At 36.7% G+C, this 21,962-nt stretch overlaps 1 protein-coding gene across 1 annotated transcript; it reads left to right on the plus strand.

Annotated features, from left to right (window-relative positions):
* The first annotated feature begins 283 nt into the window (after positions 1–283).
* sp3a (sp3a transcription factor) lies at positions 284–21,406 on the plus strand. Its single transcript, XM_056464789.1, is given in 10 exon segments — positions 284–427; positions 665–738; positions 877–987; positions 4,494–4,940; positions 4,942–4,962; positions 4,964–5,467; positions 7,813–8,029; positions 9,411–9,600; positions 13,679–13,875; positions 19,216–21,406. Coding segments are annotated over 10 exon segments (2,076 nt in total). The 5' UTR covers positions 284–420; the 3' UTR covers positions 19,524–21,406.
* The last annotated feature ends 556 nt before the right edge of the window (positions 21,407–21,962 follow it).

Genomic DNA, 21,962 nt, shown 5'->3' on the forward strand with positions numbered 1-21,962 from the left:
TGCTTGTGAATGGAGGGAAAGGGAAAACATAAAAATGAAGTAGGTTTGCTTGTTATAATAGTCTAAATAAGCAGACATTTATAAAACAATAAAAAACAAACCCTGTTTCCATCACACTGTACATCTTCACCTACAAAACTTGTGTAAGGGACAACGAAACATAGGAAGCAAACCGGTCTAAATGACAGACACCCCGTCCATCCAATCACAAGCTGAGCTTGCCGAGAGACCCTCCAATGAGAGTATAGACGAAGGGCGGGACTTCCTGCTGGTGACGCAGTTGGCGAAGTGGAAGCCCCGCCGTCAATCAAATTAAGAAAAAAACAAACTGGACTAAAGCGAGCGCAAGCAGCGATTAAAACAACCATGTTCGGTGTGTAAAAAAAGCCAACCATCAATCTCCAGGAAAGAACTCGCGTAATGACCGGTACGTAGCATCTGTAGAGCGCTCGCAACAATCGCTTTGAATCTTTGTGCAGGCTATGTTTGTGCTAAGCTAGGCTAACGTTAGCAGGCGGGTGAATCTGAGAGAGTTTTAGCAAATAAATACGGAGCTAAATCTATCCATAAACCGCCGAAACGCTTGTGTGACACCCGATGAAACACCCGCGTGCTGCAGTCACTCTCTAATGCTTGTTTTAGCATTGTTGTGTGTGTGTTTAAGCGCCTGAAGGGCCAGTGAAAGCGGGAGTCATGGCGGACAGCAGCAGCGCTCAGGACGGCGGCGGCGCGGAGCAGGTAAAAATCGCATCAAATCCTCTCCTCTCTTATTCTCTAATGCATGTGCTTTGATGAAGTTTTCACTTTGTTCTGTTAAAACACTGGTACTTCCTGTGTGGCCACCCCCTTTCATGTATTAAACCCGCCCATCTGCAGGACGGACAGCCCTCGCCGCTCGCCCTGCTCGCCGCCACTTGCACCGGCCTCGGTTCGCCCGCCCCCGGAGCAGAGAACGGGGCGAGCTCTAATAACGCCTCAGCTGGGGTGGTAAGTCGGCATCGTTTCACCTTTTAATAACCTTCTCACATATGTTTCAGTGCAAGCCTGGGGCATATTTGCATTGTGTGGTGCGTATTTATACAATAAACTTTAAGGAATAAAATGGCTGAGGTTAAGTTGGGTTTATATTCGCACGCTAATTTTTGAACCTCTGACACGAACCCTATATTGTACAACATTAGCACTATTTGACGGTGAAAAATGTTGTACTTTGAGTGTCCGTGGTTGCTATGATTTCCCTATTTAGAATTGAGAAATTAAAAGTGATATTATTAAGAAGAAAGTTTGAATGTGCGATTATGAAACACACTTTACCTCTAGGGATGGGTATCGTTAAGGTTTTAACGGTATTACTACTCTTATCAATACCACTTAACGATACTTTATCGGTTCGGTACTTAAACGGTTCTCCTATCTATACATTCTGTTTTTTTAATGAAAAGATAATAATAATTGAACAGAATTAACAACACTTTATTTTATTATTACGTTTTTAATGTAAAATAAAACGAAACCAATTATTGTGAAACAAATAATTTTATTTCCTGTAAAAGACTGTACAATGGTTTGAAGGAAAAAGACTCCATTAACCATTCTTCTGGAGAAGATGTTTGCCTTTTCTGGCTGAAGTCAGCATCTTTCTTGGTTTATTGTGCTCCCTGCAGTTGAAAATACCCTCTTTGAGTGGCAAAAATCAGTTAAATGCATGAAGATTTTGAGACTTAATTTGGCCTTAACTTTTCTGTGTTTTAGCTAGCAGAATGATTTTTGGTGACAAATCTTATTTTGACACATTTTAAGAAAATGCTTTGATTAAAAAAACACAATATACTGAATTAATCAGCTGTAAAAATGCATCAGATATATTTTTTTCATGTTTTTTTTTTTTTTGCATAAATCTGTTAATCAACCTCAGTCCTAATAAAAACTATTAAATTGTTTAGAAAATCAAATGATTTTAACTGTTTAATTGTCAAGTTCACAAATGATGTAACTGCTTTGGTGAAAAACACACAAAATGACGTATTTTCAATATATAAAGTAATTTCAGGCTGGATTTTTTTGTACCTTTATCAAAGTCTTGGACATGTAAAACAACATTGCCTTTAATGCATTGCAGTGTTGAATGCTAAGGATTTTTTTATCCTTGTTTTATGCCCTGCCAAAAAATGTTCAATGGCCCCACCAAAAAAAAGGCTTAAATTATAAAGAGAATTAACAGATGAAGCGCGACTGCAGTCAGAACGTGAAGCAGATCAATGTTGATCTTTCTTTCAAGGTGTCAGTGCACAAATAAACAAAACAACAGAGCTAATACAAATATTATAAGATTAAAATAGGGGACAGTTATCAGATGGTAATTTCAGTCAATTTTCCTAATGGATAAACAGCACTCTTCCAGCACTCTTCAACAGACCTTCCAGGTATGGTTATATTAGATATGCATTGTGTCAGTCATTGACAACTTATTTCATAAAAAAATATTTCAGCATGCTTTCACTTTTGTATTCGACATGAAATGCACATTTGCTAGTAGGAATGATATTCCACCCTACTAATTTTTCTCTCTACATACAGTATGGAAATTGTACATCTTAACTGAACTGTCCTCGCGCATCACGCACCTGTCAGTCAGTCAGTCAGCATGTCACCTTAAAGGGTTAAACAAATGACGCACAGCACTACTATGATTACAGAAAAGTTTGCACTGTTATAATTCACTTACCTTTTAATATGTTTTGGTGCAATTATAACCTGCTATTAAAAAAAAAACAAAAAACGGCTGAATGTTTTGAATGAGAAGCTGTAATGTAGACATGGTGGGAGGATTTTTGGTGTGGCGCCCCGCCATAGAAGAATGAATGTAGCGGAAACCATGTTCTAGGGAACATAATTTCAGGAAAGGTTTGTTTGCAATTTCTAAATGGTGAAATCACATTAGCAGCCATTGACTATCAAAGAACATTATTTTTCACAGTCAAATAAATAGTAATAATTTTGTTTTGATGTCATGCTTGCGTGTGATTTCAGAACAAATATTCAACGCACCATGGTAAACAATATAGAGAGCGTCACAAGTTGTCACTGAACGAATGTGCGAATATAAAATCTACTTTACCTCAATTTCGCACATTCGTTCTTATTTTTAATGTGTGACATGATCCTTATATTGTACATTTAAATATTAAGTTGGAAGTAGCATGCAAGTTTGACTTTACAACAACATTAGCACTATTTTTGACCGAACGATGTTGTACTTTTAAAGTCCATGGCTGCTAATATGATTTCCCTATTTAGAGTTGACAAATTACACTTTTCTAAAATTATATTATTAAGGAGAAAGTCTTAATGTGCAAACATGAAACTAACTATACCTCATTGTCAGAAACCACATCTTGTAATAACCCCTACATATGTTTTAAGTACAAGCCTGTGGCTGGGGTGTTTGCTTTGTATGGTGCGTATTTAAACCACAAACTAGTTTATATTCGCACATAACTTATTGAGTTCTTATTGGAAGTAGCATGCAAGTATGACTTCAAAACAATATTAGCACTATTTATTTGACCGTGAACAATGTTGTACTTTGATAGTTCGTTTGGCATACGTGAATCCAGCAATCGTGGTCTGGTCCACACCAAATCAATCAGTCCGAGCTCTGGAGCGGATCGATTGTAGTGAGAAAGCAATATGATCTAACAAATCAGGCTATATCACAGTGTATTATGGTTAGTAATAGGCAGATATACTACTATACTGTATGAGGAGAGAAATATGAGTAGGGCGGGATGTCATTCCTACCAGTAAAGTGCATTTTATGTCGAAACTATGCTGAAATATTAACAAGAGCTGTTTATCCATTAGGAAAATTGACTGAAATCACCATCTGATACTTTTTCCATGTTTTAATTTTATAATATTTTGTATTAGGCCTATTGTTTTGATTATTTCTGCACTGACACCTCAACAGAAAGAGCAACATTGATCTGCTTCATGATCTGACTGCAGTCTTGCTTCATCTGTTATTTCCCTCTATAATGTAAGCCTATAATGCAGAATTCGGATCCAACTTTTTTTAATAGATCGATTTTTACAACCCTTGACAACTTTAATGAAGCCATGTATGAGGAAGTCTTACCTCTCTGGTTTATATTTGTTGACGATGTCTGTGGATGTCAAAATTAAAGTGCACCTTTTCGCTTGTAATGTTTTGTTGCTCATCATCATGCATTAAAATAACGACGCATGACGGCTGAGAGGAGTCTATGGGACTCTGAAAAATAAACTGTGAAACTCCATGTGAGGAGAGTTTACTCGCACATGACTTGCTTGAACTATTTTAGTCTGTTTAGAAACTTTGCCGTGTGAAAGCGAACTGCACCAAGAACAAAAATGTAACAATTTTAATCCCTGTTATGGAACAAAACAATCAATCTACAGGTGTGAAAGCATCCCAACATGGATTTCATCGAACATTTTGTTTTCCTCCCCAGAATGCTGACCTCTCAGATCAGCTAACCAGCTCGACTGAACGATGGGAAGCGTTGCGGGATGATTCGGGTGTCCTTCATCTCCCCGGCACGGGTATCGTCACTTCCAACGGACAGTATGTTCTTCCTCTCCAGAGCCTCCAGGGCCTCCAGAACCAGCCCATTTTACTCACATCGGGGACCGACGTGTCCTCCGGCGCAGTGCCTAACATCCAATACCAAGTCATCCCTCAGGTGCAGACGGCTGACGGGCAGCTGGGTTTCTCTGGGGCCTCGATGGCGCAGGACGCCGCAGGACACATCCAGATCCTCCCAGACGGCACCCAGGCCATCAGCGTCACATCCGCCGACGTCCTCAGCAACAGCCAGAGCCTGATGACGCAGACAGGCCAAGTGCACCAGATCCCACAGGTGTCTCTGGGAAACTCTGCGTTCGGCGGGCAGGTCACAAAATGTGCCTCTGGGTTTGCCGGGGTAACATTACCTTCGTGCCCATAAACAGCGTGGATCTGGACTCTCTGGGACTGTCGGGAGCCCAGCCCATAGCCACAGGCATCACGGCTGACGGACAGCTGATCATGACCAATCAGAGCGTTGAGAACTCTGAGAAAGCAGGAGAACAGCAGCAGCAAACGCTCAGCACTAACGCGACCGCTGATATGTTTGTGCCTACCACGTCTTCAGCGTCGTCATCGCAGGCCAGCACGATAGACGGCACGGGGGTGTTGACGCAGCAGCCAGCGGCGGCAGGAGAACAGACGGACAGCTCGGGATACCTCAGTCAGGGAGCGTTGCAGGTGTCTGGAGGACAGCAGGTGATCCAGTTACAGCAGCTGCCTTTGCAGAGCGCTGACGGTCAGGCTTCTGCTCAGGCCCAACAGACCATGCAAAACATACAGCTCATCAACCCGGGAACATTCCTCATCCAGGCCCAAACCGTCACGCCGTCAGGACAGATACAGTGGCAGACCTTCCAGGTATGGTTTGCATTGTGTCAGTCATTGACAACTTCATTTCATAAAAATATAAATATATATATATATATATATATATATATATATATATATATATATATATATATATATATATATATATATATATATATAGACAATGCACAGGTATTGATGTTTCACAATGTTTTACACTACATTATTTGAATCAAAGCTTAGTTTACAATGTTTGTAATGTTTAAATTGCTCTACTTTAAATCTAAATCCCAAATATCAGAAATGACAACAGATTGTTAAGATTTAATTAATGCCAGTTTTAATGTTATTCATTAATGCACTTACTTAACGATTTCATTCATTCATTTTCCTTCTGCTTCAATGCAAAACCCTCTAAATTCATCTGACCCCTTTTCTTGTAAATGAGCATTTTCTATCAGGCTCCTATAATTAGGTTCAGAATATAAAAGGTTTCATTTAATATGTAATGATAAGGTTATTAGCTAGTAAATAAAGTAACTTTTTTCATAAATGTCACTTTAGACAATTCCATGGTTTTTAACAAGGGAGATTTTCTATCGTGTCAAAACTAGCTAAATCCACTTGTGCTTTTTCTGCAAAACTCTCTAAATCCACCTATTAGGACAAGACGGTGTAATTAGCTGAAAAATCACTAAATGCAATTTAAAATTATTTTACCAAACATAAAACACAAACCACCTAAAATTAAAAATACATAAATCTAAATATGTGGCGGTTCATTCCGCTGGTGATAAACAGGGACTAAACAGAAGGAAAATGAATGAATGAAATCTGTCAAGTAAATGCATTTATCAATATCATTAAAACTGGCATTAATTAAATCTAAACAATCTGTTGTCATTTCTGATATTTGGGATTTAGATTTAAAGTAGAGCAATTTAAACATTACAAACATTGTAAACTAAGCGTTGATTCAAATAATGTAGTGTAAAACATTGTGAAACATCAATATCTCCATTGTCCATTAATATAAAAAGCTTATCAGATGTATAGGTATTATGAAGTAATACAGATAATATATAGTTTTATACATTATATTTATCTTTAAAAAATAGCTTACATTAGCAAATAAAAACAAGGTAGACCTACTGGGAAAAGGGGATGTCTTTCAGACAATTTTAGAAGCTGTCATTTATTCATTCTCACCATACTTAAGGTCTTGTCTCTTGTTTAGTCTCATAGCATCCATATGGGATAAAAGAAAGGCATCTTAACTTCATCTTCATGAAACGGTGTTGCCGTTTAATGTATAGTAAATCTGACTCATTCAAAGTGTGCTGCCGCAAAAAAACGTAAGGAATGCATGCAACACTTCCGACTGTACAGTGTGTTTTCTTTTTCTTATAATGCACAGAGTTTTTGAGGTAGGGACGTTTTCATTTTCCATTCACTGACACTCAGACAGGCTCATCCAGTTCATCAAACTCCATCTTTTAAAATCGAAAGCAGAATAAAACAGTCTGCTCATAAAACCAGCTTATCAGCGCGCTGCTACATGGAAAACATGATTTGATTCGCGACTTGTGATTGGTCATTATCTCATTTTTGGCGGAAGTGGTGTTTAGCAGCTTTTGCATCTGAACTCTTCATATACTGTTCCATGGCATAAGGAATCAGTGTGACATTGCAGATCTCAAAGCATACATGAACGTAAACACAGTTCAGTACTTATTTATTTTTATAATGCTTTTACAATGTAGAAATTTAATACAACTTTTTTCTAAAATTCAGCAAAATGTTATTTATTTATTTCTGAGTTTGTTTAGGCAGTTCGAAACGGCTCACCAAAATCAACTTTTGTGGGAGTTCTCAACTTTGAGCTACAATTGCACCGTTGCCATTTGTGCAGTTGTGCTCCGGTTTTCCCCCACAAGTCCAAACACTTGTGCTATAGGTGAATTGAGTAAGCTAAATTGTCCATAGTGTATGTGTTTGAATAAGTGTATGGATGTTTCCCAGTGATGGGTTGCAGCTGGAAGGGCATCCACTGCGTAAAACATATCCTGGATAAGTTGGCGGTTCATTCCGCTGTGGCGACCCCAGATTAATAAAGGGACTGATCTGAAAAGAGAATGAATGAATGACAATTGTGTTTGGTCCCCAAATACGATACTGTTTTATCAGCCCATTCCTAATTATTACTATGTTGAAAAAGGCTGAGATGATTTTCTCCAGCTCTCTTCTATGCATGGAAAGTTCAGAAGAAAGCATTTGTCTAAAATGGAAATGTTTCGACACTGCTCTCCTAGCACTGAAGGCTTAATTTTAGTTGTGTGTTGAAAACGTTGGATTATGTTAAATATGTGCATTATTGCCCTGATTTGTTCACATAGGTGCAGGGAGTTCAGAACCTCCAGAACCTTCAACTCCAGACGGCTCCAACCCAGCAGATAACTCTGGCCCCGGTGCAGACGCTATCCCTGGGTCAGGGTGGCACACCGGTCAGCCTGAGCTCAGGACAGATGCCTAACCTGCAGTCGGTGACGGTTAACACTGTGGGCCAGGCAGGCATTCAGTTCCAGCAGTCCGAGGACACCGACAGCACTGGAGGTACTGCATCTGGGCTCTTAAAGGGACAGAAGGGTCTTAAAGGGACAGTGCATGCAAAATGAAACGTTTACATGTTCTCCACTTGTTCTAAACCTGTTTGAGTTTCTTTCTTCTGTTGAACACAATGTAAGATACTGAAGAATGAAGGAGAAAAACTTCTATAATATAATTTTCTTTCCTATATTACATTATTCCGACTTTCTTAAGAATAAACCTGCACAATTCTGCGCAAAATGAAAATCACTTTTTTTTTGCTTGGAATAAATATCACAATTCCCTCATAATTCTTCTGTAGAACATTGTTTTAAAAAGAGGGGGCAATAAAATAAGATGTAATACTTGCTTTGTTTCATGTTCACTGCCAAATGCCATGGCATATTTTTCAATGGCATGTTCACTGTCAATGGCATACCGTCACTTTGGAAAAAGTTTTATATTAACAGATTTACTGCATTTCAAATCAACACTAATCAAAAATAACAAAAAAAAAAAATCATTCTCCCACCAGCCCTGCACACACTGCTTGATTTAAATAAACCGATAATAACATTCTCACGGGTGCTGTCTGATGTTGCACCTAACTTAACATATAGAAAACAATGTAAAGACATCAGCCCCTGTTATGTTTCTCTCCTGTTCTTGAAAATATAACTGGCTGAATCGTAGAAAAGATTGGGTGGGGGTGGGGGGGTTGAATTGAGATCACAAACTATAAACGATCAATGCAGCTCTTCATGAAAATATCTTGTTTTGTGTTCAGCAGAATAAAGAAATTAATACAATTAAACTAAATTCTTTGTGGGAAGCACTGTCATTATACGAAATCATATATATATATATATATATATATATATATATATATATATATATATATATATATATATATATATATATATATATATATATATATATATATACACACACACACACACATATGCACACATATACATATATACACGATTCAAAACACATGAAAATGATCAATTGTGATACAAACTCAATATTTCATATCCTGCGATGTGACTATTGTGAACGATCATATTGCGATATTGATGCTGAGACAATATATTGTGCAGCCCTAACATATATTGAAGTATTTATTCATTTTTCTTAATGTCAGTTGATGAAGATAAAGTTATTCATTGATAGTTCTTATTAACTCTCAGTGCAATAATGCTAACAAGCACAGCATTTTATTCTAGTTATGAACTACGATTAATAAATGCTGTGCAAACATTGTTCATGTTAGTAAATACATTACCTACATGTCCAGTATTCTAAAGTGTTAATCATGTATGGTGACGTTTCAAGAGTGCAGATGTGTTTAGCAGTACTCAGTGCAGTGCTGTTAGTGTAACGCTGATCATACTATACTCTATAGATATTCAGATTAAGGAGGAGCCTGATTCGGAGGAGTGGCCTCTGGACAGTAGCTCTACGCTGAATGCCAATGACCTCTCTCACCTTCGTGTTCGTTTAGTGGAGGAAGAGATGGAGGCTTTGAGCCAGGAGGGCAAACGTCTCCGCAGGGTCGCATGTACCTGCCCCAACTGCAAAGAGGGAGGCGGGAGGTAAGACCAAACACACACACACACACACACACACACACACACACACACAGGTCTGTTTCACTATCTTATGGTGTTTTCACATTTAGTTCGGTTAAAATGTAGCGTGTAAATGTATAGTTCGTTTTCCTTTTTGGTGTGGTTCAGGCGTGAAAGCAGCTATTTTACTGCACCAAATGCATACCAAGATCTACTGGAAGAGGTGGCTTACAAACAAACTCTGGAGCAGTTTGTGGTGAGAATGTAAACTGACCTCGAACCAACCCAAATGCCAAAAGTACATTGCTTTTTTTTTTTTGGACTAAGGCCCCGGTATACTACAAACGAAGTTGAAAAAAGAACTGAAATTAAATAATTTCGAATTAAATCGTGCCTTTTTAAAATAGTTTTGGCAGTACGAAACCGCTCACCAAAGTGAAGCTTTGTGGAGATTATGATTTCTCCAAAACAAATTTGAGCTGCTATTGGTCAAAGACTCTAGAATACACAAGACGTGTCACTCGTATAGTTTTGAATGGGGAAAAGTGTAACAGTCACATGGCGTATGAAGCCCCGCCTACTAGTACAGGAGCCAATCATCCATCGCTATAGACTGACGTTTTTCCGGGGGAAAAGCTCAGACCAGACATGTGCTTTTACGACAGTTTGGTAGTCAACAAACGCACTGGAATCTCAGTGAATATTTGCTTTACAGACCTAAGAAATGCATATCTTAATAAAGCTTGAAATCTGTACTTTTAAATAAACCAAGTGCACTTGATAACAAATGTTTTCTTGTTTTGTAATCTCTATAAAATGAACGCGAGGTACAGTCCGTCCTGTCAAACGCACGTCACATGACAGCAATTACTCAAACTTCTCCATCGTCATCAGACGAGTTGATGCAAAACCAGCGCTGATGCTGATCGCCTCTGTCCTGGATCTTCATCATAAACACAACAAATAGGCTATAGTTTTGATGATTTAGTGTACAACCAACAAGCCAACCTTTTTTCCACTTGTAAAATGACAGTTATTAATAGTTCTTATATAAAATATATTATATAATATACATTTTTAAAATAGTATTTATAGCCTAATCTACGAATAAAACAAATCCAAAGATTTTCTTCATTTTTGCGTAATGAATTACTCCGCACCAAACTGAGGCTTTCATTTTACACCTTATAAAACGTGTATGCAAATGAATGCAATATCATATGTAAACAATAATTGTTATAAGCTATAGTAGCTTATACTTTACTAAAAGTCAACATATGAGCCTCGTCATTGTCTTTCATCACACGCAGCGTGTGCACACATGAACCGCGAGTGAGACGGAGGAAATAAGTCATCATCATAAGACACAATCTTTAAACTAAAGACTTCTATTAAAAATGTTGACAGAGGATTTGTGATTTAATAATAACAGCGGAGCATTAATTAAATGCTTATCGATTTAAGCATGATTTAAACATGATTAAACATGATGACGAATTAAACATGATTGGGAAAAAACGTCTTAAAAAGGATTCAGTGTTTTCGTTTTGTAATCTAAATTTTTCATTTTAAGTGAAAAATATCTAGAGCAGGACTATTTATTTTATTCTTTTTATTTAGTTAATTTTTTTCTATGCTGTTGGAAACACTGCAGGTGCATAATGCTCTGTATGTTGCTGTTTGTATGTTAAAATACAGCAGCCATTGTTGTGTTTAGTAGTGGAGCGGTACATGCGAACAACGCGACGCATGTATAACTCTGCCTCCTTCAGCGTGGGGGTGTCTGAATGTTCTAAAATAGCATAGAGTCATTTAGCCTTTTAATATTCTTTTTGCTCTCAAATGAAAAGCAAAAAAAGTGTGCAAAGGCCTTAAAGTAGGTGCCATAGTCAGCAGTGACCCATTCTGGGATGAGAAAAAGTTTTTAGACACTTTATCGCAGGGCTATTCAATTGGCGGCCCGCGGGCCACATGCGGCTGAGAATCAACCTCTGAGTTGCCCAGCCTATGGTTCTGCCCAAAGATGATGAATTAATATATATTATTCATAAATTGCTATTTAATATACTTTAATATATATATATTATAAATCGTAAACCATGGTTCTTTTCATTCTGCTTGATCACGTGCCCCAAAAAATATATTTAAAATATTCAAAACAATATGTCTTTTGACTGCTTTCTTTAATAACACAATACTTGTACTTTTACTTTCAGTATTTGAGTAGTACATTTTGAAATAAACTACTTGCAATACTTAAGTACAAAAAATGTTGAATACTTTAGCACTTCCACTTAAGTATGGTGCTTAAAGAGCACTTCAACTTCTACTCAAGTCACTTTTTTGATAGAGCACTTGTACTTTTATAAGTCTGGGTTTCTAATACTTTATACATCTCTGGGGCTACTTCAGATTCTGTTAATTCAGCTCTTTTTGTATGCACCTTTTGCTCTGCAAACTGACCAAAGTTAAAAGAGAAACAACGAAAAAAAACTTGTGTTTTTCAATAAATTTGTTGGTGTTGGTTTTAAAATTGGTCATTACAAAGCCGCTAAAATGACTGGCCCAGCTAAACTTCCTGGTTTGACAATCTGGCCCAACTAAATTTGTAATTGAATCGCCCTGCTTTATCGGGTCACTGACATATGTGGAGTTGTAAGGAGGTCAATACTGCTTGCTGACTTTTTCTCTGCTCTGTTTACTTCCGTGTGTTGTTGTTCCGTGTGATGAGGTTGTTTTGTACAAGATGCCATATTAGAGACTCGACACTGACTCATGGACATTTACTCAAAGCAGAAGTTCCTCCAAAATGTCAGTATTGCAATAGCTGTGCAATAACTGTTAAACATCTATTTTAGCAATGGTCTGTTTTTAATGTTGCCAGACAACTAGTTCTATCTGGAGAGACTTTAAAGGAAGTAGATTTAAAATGCGATTCCTTCAAAAACACATTAGAATTATTTGTGAGTCAAAGGTATATACTATTTTTTTTTAAATCTTATTTTGTGTGTTATTTATTGTAGTATTATATAAGTCACCCTCTATCTATGCTGAATTAATGATGATAGTTGATTGAGTGTTGTGAGTCATGTGACCATAGTACTCAAAAGAGACTCTAGACGCACCTGATCACTGTTACCCTGATGCACGCATGTTTTTTTTAAGATTTAGCCATGTGAATAAAGGCTTTTTAAATTTTCCACATGTTCCGAGTGCCTTGAACTAATTTCTGTTGTTGTTTTGATGAATCCCTTACCCAAAGAGCACCGACCAAATATTTGAGTTACCCCTGAGAGCTTTTTGTTTGTCTTTCTGGATTATTTATTCATTCATTCATTTACTTTTCGGTTTAGTCCCTTTATTAATCTGGGTTCGCCACAGCGGAATGAACCGCCAACTATTCCAGCATATGTTTTACACAGCGGATGCTCTTCCAGCCGCAACCCATCACTGGGAAACATCCACACACTGTCATTCACACTCATACACTAATTACAATTTACCTTGCCCAATTCCCCTATACCACATTTGTTTGGACTGTGGGGGAAACCGGAGCAACCAGAGGAAACCCACGCGTACACGGGGAGAACAAGCAAACTCCGCACAGAAATGACTCAGTCGAGGCTCAAACCAGCGACCTTCTTGTTGTGAGGTGATCATGCTACCCACTGTGCCACATGACGCCCCACAAACGATTTAGTTTGAGTTTTTTATAAGCAAAAAGGGCTTTGTTTTGGGCAATGTGTGTTATCATTTTAAGTTGTTCAACCTTGATGTTCAATAAATAATCATAGAGAGTAGATAGTGTGTTTCCTTCAAGTAATGCATCCTTCATTCAGATATCTCTCACTTGTAATATGTGATCATATTTACTGTACAAACCTCGTCAGTCAACTATGAGGGCAAAATAATAAAAATGAATATATAACCATTCGTTAATCGTAATCTAGTTACAATGTTCAAATAATCCAGATTTAGATTTTAGGTCAAATCGCCCAGCCCTACCTACACCCCATCATGTATGTTTGACTGCATGTTTTTATTATAGGTTGTGTGTGATTTATATTTTCATCCCGACTGCGTTTGTAACGATTTGTTTCAGGGGATCTAACATGGGCAAGAAGAAGCAGCACGTGTGCCATATTGCTGGCTGTGGGAAGGTTTACGGGAAGACGTCCCACTTGCGAGCTCACCTGCGCTGGCACTCGGGAGAGAGACCTTTTGTCTGCACCTGGATGTTTTGTGGGAAGAGGTTCACGCGCAGTGATGAATTACAGCGACACAGGAGAACGCACACCGGTACTATTTCTCTCACTCAAGTCAAAATTATTAGCCCTCCAGTGAATTTAGTTGTCTTTTTCAAATATTTCCCAGATGATGTTTAACAGGAATTTTTCACAGTATTTCCTGTAATATTCTTTCTTCTGGAGAAAGTCTTACCTGTTTTATTTTGGCTAGAATAAAAGCAGGTTTTATTATTTAAACCCTTTTTAAGGTCAATATTATTAGGCCCCTAATAAATATTTGTTTTGGATTGTCTACAGAACAAACCACTGTTATACAATTATTTGCCGAATTACCCTAACTTTAACCCAAGTAACCTAGATAAAGGTGCAGTAGGTGATCTGCCAAAAGGCTAAATGATTAGCATAATATCTTTGAAAACACAATTCCTCCCCTGCCGTCCAAAGCCATGCCTCTGAAACATGAACGCTCGCTTAAAGATGACAGCAGAAACCCACTAGATCATGTCATTTACCAGTTAGACGACTTTATAGTCATTTATAATATTACAATTCTGATTTCATGCATGCAAGAATCGCTGGTCTCAGTCTCTCACATGCTGTCCTAAAGCAACTACTGTATGCTTAATGGTTGGCCGGCGGGGTGCAGGAATTACACTTATTACTAAACCATACTTACATGCTATTTCAGACCGAATATTCAGAGTAGTGGTAAACAATATAGGGAGCGCGTCACAGGCTGTCATTGTTTAAAAATGAACCAATGTGAATATAAAATCAACATCACGTCAGTAAAGCAGGCTAGGTGGAATAGCGCTGTTTACTGATGTTTTGCTGGTAAACTAAATAAAAATCTACATTATCGATGCTGTAAAAGGCTCTTATGAAATTAAGAATAGTCACATCAATTGTTCGCCGGAAGATTTCAGTGGCTGAACAACACTTCTGTGCATTTAACCCATTCATAACAAAACACGATCTGCTTCAGCTCTGTGTGACTTAAATGGTTTTAAAACACAACATTACCTGTCTAAAAGAAATACTTCAGTCATGGTGTCGTCTTTCCTCCAGCGTGCAAAAGTAACTCCAATATTGATTCAGGATTTTAAAACGTTTTGATTCAGCATTTGATTTTACCGCTGTCACTCTCTCTCTTGTGTGCATGTGAATGTGGCACGCGCAAATGGTGGATCTGAGTGAACGACTGCGCAGATGTACAAATCTACATTTGCTGACAGACTGTTCGAGCTACTTATCAGAATTATGGGAATTATCGGCCCAACAAATTTTGATTTATGAACTTTTTTTTTTGTTTTATGCCTTACCCAGAATATAAAAATACATATAAATACATTTAGATCATTTACTTTAATCAGTACTATTGGAATGTGAAGTGACTTTCAACCAGAACAACAACAAATGTTTATGAAGACAATAACCTACGTCAGGTGACGCACACCTGCGCCTTTAAGCCTTTAAGGACGTGCTCACACTAGGTACAGGTGCTTTGAACCATGCCGAAGCGCGATTGTCCCCCCCCCCTCCCCTTACCCCCGACGGCCTACACTCACACTGCCGTTTGCATTCCGAACCTGAGCACGCTTGCGTCATCAATGATGTGACTGTTCAGTTTAACTGGAAGAGAAGCACTCTCGCTTAGCACAGCGGACATTGCTTTAGTTATATCGTTTTAGTCGTTTGAGATGCAGTGCCGAACAGAACCACCTCTTTAGACGCTCATGAATTATCATGAAAGTCCTCATACCTGCTGTCGTGCAGTGAGGGGTTCGAGTCTTTAATAAACTAATGATAGTGCATGTTCATTGAAAATTAAGAATGATTAATGAATCCATATAAAACAATCCCTTAAAAGTGACATCACGTCTTCAGTTTCAGGCTCAGGCGTGCTTTTTACTCACACTACAAGCGTACTGCGCCAAAGCCCAACCGATCGCGCTCTGGCACACCTCTTCCAACCGGGCCTGAACAGCTAAACCGTGCCTCAGTCATATGGTTCGAATAGCATAGTGTGAGTGCACCCGAAATGTTACTTTAAGCTGAGTACTAGTATATTGAAAAATATCTAGTCATATATTTTGTGCTGTCATCATGGCGAAGAGAAAATAAATTAATTATTAGAAGTTAGTAATGAAAACTATGATGTTTAGAAAAGTGTTGATAAACATCTTACAGGACCGGGGAAATATACAGGGGGGCTACTAATTTATTTTTGACTTCAACTATATATATATGTTCGTAGCGAGGCACCTTGCTTATATATGCAGCTGCCGTCTAAAGCAATGTCTATATATACATATAGAGTCTCATTAGTGGATGATTGGGAACGCTCGGTTTGACATTGGAGTGTTGCTAAGGTAACTGTGCTGCTGAGAACATTGTGGCAAGCACATACAAACTATAAGCACAGCACATAAACTTTATAAAACAACTACACACATTTATTTGATACTGTTGAGTGTTTTTTTTCTTCCATACGTCTCCTAATAAAAGAAGAAAAAGCGTATTGCTGAACTGAATGCAAATATATAAAGTTATACTATAAATAATGTAAGAATGTTGCAGCATTAGATCTTAGTATGTTAACATTAATTTCAATGATGAATACATATAAAGTGACTGTTAAATTGTAACTGGGTGGTTCTAACACACACACACACACGCATGCATACAGTGGTCAGCGTAAATGAATACACCCCTCACAGATCTCTTTTAAATTAATATTTGTCTATTGGGGGCTTTACATTATTATGTTTGTGCATATACATTAGACTAGGCAGTGCCAAAACTGGAACTAATGTAACAAAAAAGAAACTTAAGATTACAGTCCTAAAATGACTACACCCAAGTTAAAATATTGATGGAAAATATTAAATAAAATATTAAATAAAATATTGAATTTGAATAAACAGGAAAAATCAAGAAAATGTGAACAACTAACTATAAAATAACAATAAAACTATACTTATATTAATTTTCTATCTGTAATTTTAAAAATAGAGGTGACCAGACTCTTATTTTAATGAATAATAGCTGTTTAATAAACAGATTGTGCAAATTCTATTATTTAATTTGACTGAGAAATTAATAAAAGTAATAATTTTCACAAGGGAATGTACTCATTTATTTTATTTATTAAGAAATTATTATTTATTATTTAGCTATGATCAAAAATGATTGTAACATTTTTATTACTGTTGTTGTTGTTATTATTATTATTTTTTTATTATTATTACAAAACAATTAGCTTCTAATAAATGTTATTCTTTCTAACAATCAAACAATCACTACAAAAAATCTAAAGCAAAACAATGTGAAGAATCCTGTGATACTGAAGACGACTAGACTGTGATGATGCTGATAATTCAGCTTTTCCATCACAGGATGAAATTTTTAAATATTTTAAAATATATTAAAGAGGTAAAACTGAAGTTTTTTTTTTCTTCTAGTATGAAGGTGTTGGGGGAAAGTTACTTTTGAAAGTAATGCATTACAATATTGAGTTACTCCCTAAAAAAGTAACTAGTTGCATTATTATTATTCAGTTATTTTTTTATAGTAAGTAATGCCTTGCGTTACTTTTTATTTCCTGGCTTGATCTCTTTCAGAAGTTTTTTTTTTTTCTTCAATTAACAACGCATTGTATAAAAATAACCTTTAAAAAAACGCATTAAAAAAATTTGATTTTCAAAAAAAGTAACTCAAATATTATTATTATTTTTTTTTAAGTAATGTTACTTTACTCGTTACTTAGAAAAGTAACATTATGTAACTCACGTTACTTGTAATGCATCAACCCCAACACTGCTAGTATGGTAAAAATAAGATAAATAGAAATTATAGTACAAAATTAGACTTCTAGCCATATTGAAGTTTGATTCCTATTAATTTTAATTGTCTTAAAGGGATAGTTCACCCTCATCATTTACTGTCCCTCATGTGGTCTTAAACTGTTTGAGTGATTCTAGAACGATGGTTTGTTCTGTAGACATTCGAAAACAAATATTGCTCAGGGGGGCTAATAATATTGACCTTAAAATGTTTTTTAAAGGAGCAGTATGTAAGATTGATACCCAGTGGTTGAACTAGGTATTGCATGCCCGGTTCAAAACGCACGGTGATAGGTAGACATCAACACGAGTGTGTCTGATTGTTGAGCCTAATGGTTGATTTAAGGCTGAACTGAGTCGTGGGCTAAATAAAAGCAACGACCAGCCATAGGAGAAATATTTTTCATATTAAAATGAGTTTTTGTCCTAGCCAAAACCTGAAATTGATATTTTAGAAACGGCTTCTATTGCTCACAGCTGAACAAAAGAAAACTGACAATGATCACCTCAGGGACACCTCATGTGTTTTATTCAGTGTTAAATGTTAATAATGCGACTTTGAATGCCATTTTACATGATATTTATTGTCGTACTACTGAAAGCAGCAGCAGATAGTTCACCTCAGAAATTGAAAATAAAATAAACCGCTTGAAACTGAACTTTAGAACTGTGACTCAAAATCAACACATATCAGTGATTCAGCATCTAATAACGTTAAAGAGGTTTAATATGTATTAGATTATAAACCTTACCATTTCGTTAGAGTGCATGCATATTCTGAATGGCTGTATTTAAATGCTTCTATCATGTTTCGTCTGATGCAAACAGCCCTATTGCTTATTACTGCAAATCTCATCACGAAGCGTGTTGTTAGGACACAGGGTTACAATTTAACCTGCTCACCTAATGTTTACGTTCGTAATATTTATATTATTTGCTAATTAATAACCACCTCATGTAGAACTCTGCATCTGCATCTCATTTCGGAGTCTGCTACTGTCCACCAGAGATCGCATTTCAGTCACCCATACTTTAAAAGCCTTCCCGACTGAATGAATGAAATGCGTTGTTTTCCACTAATGCAACCCAGCGTGCTGAAATATAATTGGCTAAACTGGCATTGGGTGGGTTAAATGACCAAAACAAAGACCGACATTCCAGCACGTAACGGACATTTTCAAAAGCAGAAGATCTGACTTCAGCATTGTTTTTCAGAAATTAACAAGAATGTTCACTTAGCTTACTTATTAGCTTATAGTTCACTCGTTTCTTAAATGTCTGCTAACATATTATGGTATTTTTACGCTTTAAAGGAGTCAAAAACGTACATACAGCACCTTTAAAAAAATTAAAAACTGCTTTCCTTTTAGCTGAAACAATTCAAATAAGATTTTATCCGGGAAAAACAAAAGAATATATTGTAGGAAATACTGTGAACTCTGTTAAACATAATTTTGGGGGGAAAAAATCCAAATTTTGACTTCAACTCTATATGCTCTTTATTTTTTTCTCATTTCTACACTGTTCATTATCATCGCCGTCATCAGGAGAGAAGAAATTTGTGTGTTTGGAGTGCTCGAAGAGATTCATGCGCAGCGATCATCTGGCCAAGCACATAAAGACGCACCAGAACAAAAAGGGTGGAGGCGTGGTTTCCAGTGGGGGCGTGTCCTCGGACGGCATCATCACAGCGGGTGGCACCACACTCATCCTTACCAACATCCAGCCGGGCAGCATGCAGGGTCTGGCCACCGTCAACGCCACCGTGAACACCTCCAGCCCACAGGAGCCGCTAAACGCCACCGAAATCCCCCTTCAGTTAGTCTCCGTGTCTGCCGGTGACGCCGTCGAGTGAAACCGAAACTAAACATTCCCGTACAACATCACATCCTGTCCTCCCACAACCTCATTTTCGATTCCGCGCTCATGCATTATATATACCTTGCTTTTTATACCTTTTTGCATATTTACCCTCCTTTACGTGAATGCATATATACGTACACACACATATATAAATATAAATATATATTTTACAAATATAGAATTATTGGGGGTTTGGTTCATCTTTTTACGGGGGAAGCATTATTTCTTGATTTCACATACAACACTGAAATGCCTTATATTGTATTATAAGCTGTCGTGTACAAAAAAAGCTCCAGTTCTTCATGGGTGTCAAGCATCTCTTTCAGTGTATTTGTTGGAAAGGGGTTTAATCGTGTTTTTTGTAAAGATTTGCAGCGCTGGCGACATGATGAAGAAACGGTTTAGCCAAAAGTGGAAATTCTCTCCGAAAATGCATGGAAGTTCTGCCAATAGGATTAATTACAATATTTTTATCTCATCATTTTGACAATTTTCGAATTTCTAGATCACAATTCGGACTTTTTTACCTCATAATTCAGTCAATACTGAAAAATATTAACTCATAATTGCGTAAAAGGTTGGAATTCTGCTGCTATATTATATTTAGTTCTGTTTTAAAGGGTTAGTTCTCAAAAATGACATTTTCCTCATTATTTACTCTCCCTCATGTGGTTTTAAAGCTTTGAGGGTTTTTTTTTTTCTTCAGTATTGTATTGAATAGAAGGGAAGATATAAAAAACACTCATTGACTTCTATGGTATATAGTATATGCTATAATATATGGTATATATAGTAAATAGTTGCTTTTTTCAATCTTCATGTATATGAAATAAAATATCTTGTTTTTAATTCAACAACAAAAAAAGAAATTCATAATTTAGATCCACTTGAGTGAGTACATTTTCATTTTTGGGTGAACGATCTCTTTAATATCTTGGAAATTTGACTCTCACCCATAAGTTCTGAGGTAATTGCTTTATTGTTGTTATTGTTAATGTTATTTGCATTAGAAAAATTCAATTCTGTCTATTCTGACAAATGCTGGGGGAGAAAATTGACTTCCATAGTATTTTTTTTGTTTCTCTATGGACCTCAATGGCTGCTTTTTTTTCAACATTCTTCAGAATATCTTTAATATAAAGTTTATATCCACTTGAGTGAGTCAGTTTTCATTTTGGGGCAAACTATCCCTTTAATATCTTCTAAGTTTGACCCTCAGCCATGAATTTATTCATTTTTGTTTGTTATCGTTTTATTACTATTTTTATTTGCAAAAAATCTATACTGTGCGATTAAAATCTTCCAATTCTGTCTAATCGAACGTTTCGTTAAAATGTTGAACTTCAGTTTAACTCCAACCTTTTAAAACGTTCAACTGTGAGTGTTTTAAATCGGTGTTGTACGACATAGATCGAGAAAAAGTGAATCGTGAGCTAAAAAATTGTATTATTTTATTTTCTTCAGTGGAAATGAGCTTTTATGATTATACCATTGCGGTTCTTTAATTTATACTCACAATTTTTCAAAGTATAATGACTATTTAACATCTGTCAAACTCTGGAAACGAGTCAGTATGACTTAATTGTGTGAGAAACAGACTCAAATTCAGTAAAAAAAAACAAAACTTGTCATATAATCCTCCAAAGCTTTTTTTTTTTAAATTTGCCATATAACTTAATTTTTTCTTTAACTGCACGCGAGTCTAATGCCAGGAATGTTGAATTTGCATTTTTGAATGTAGGTGTGAGCTTTCATTGGACGGAATATTAAATGTATCTGTTCCTCGCGAGCTTCGATTGGACAGAATATTAAATATATCTGTTCCTCGCGAGCTTCGATTGGACGGAATATTAAATATATCTGTTCTCACGATCTTCGATTGGACGGAATATTAAATATATCTGTTCGTCACGAGCTTCGATTGGACGGAATATTAAATATATCTATTCCTCACGAGCTTCAATTGGACGGAATATTAAATATATCTATTCCTCACGAGCTTCGATTGGACGGAATATTAAATATATCTATTCCTCACAAGCTTCAATTGGACGGAATATTAAATATATCTATTCCTCACGAGCTTCAATTGGACGGAATATTAAATATATCTGTTCCTCACGAGCTTCGATTGGACGGAATATTAAATATATCTGTTCCTCACGAGCTTCAATTGGACGGGATATTAAATATATCTATTCCTCACGAGCTTCGATTGGACGGAATATTAAATATATCTGTTCCTCACGAGCTTCGATTGGACGGAATATTAAATATATCTGTTCCTCACGAGCTTCGATTGGACGGAATATTAAATATATCTGTTCCTCACGAGCTTCGATTGGACGGAATATTAAATATATCTGTTCCTCACGAGCTTCAATTGGACGGAATATTAAATATATCTGTTCCTTAAGAGTTTCGATTGGAT

The sequence above is a fragment of the Danio aesculapii genome, chromosome 9, assembly GCF_903798145.1.
Source record: "Danio aesculapii chromosome 9, fDanAes4.1, whole genome shotgun sequence".
NCBI lineage: Eukaryota > Metazoa > Chordata > Actinopteri > Cypriniformes > Danionidae > Danio > Danio aesculapii.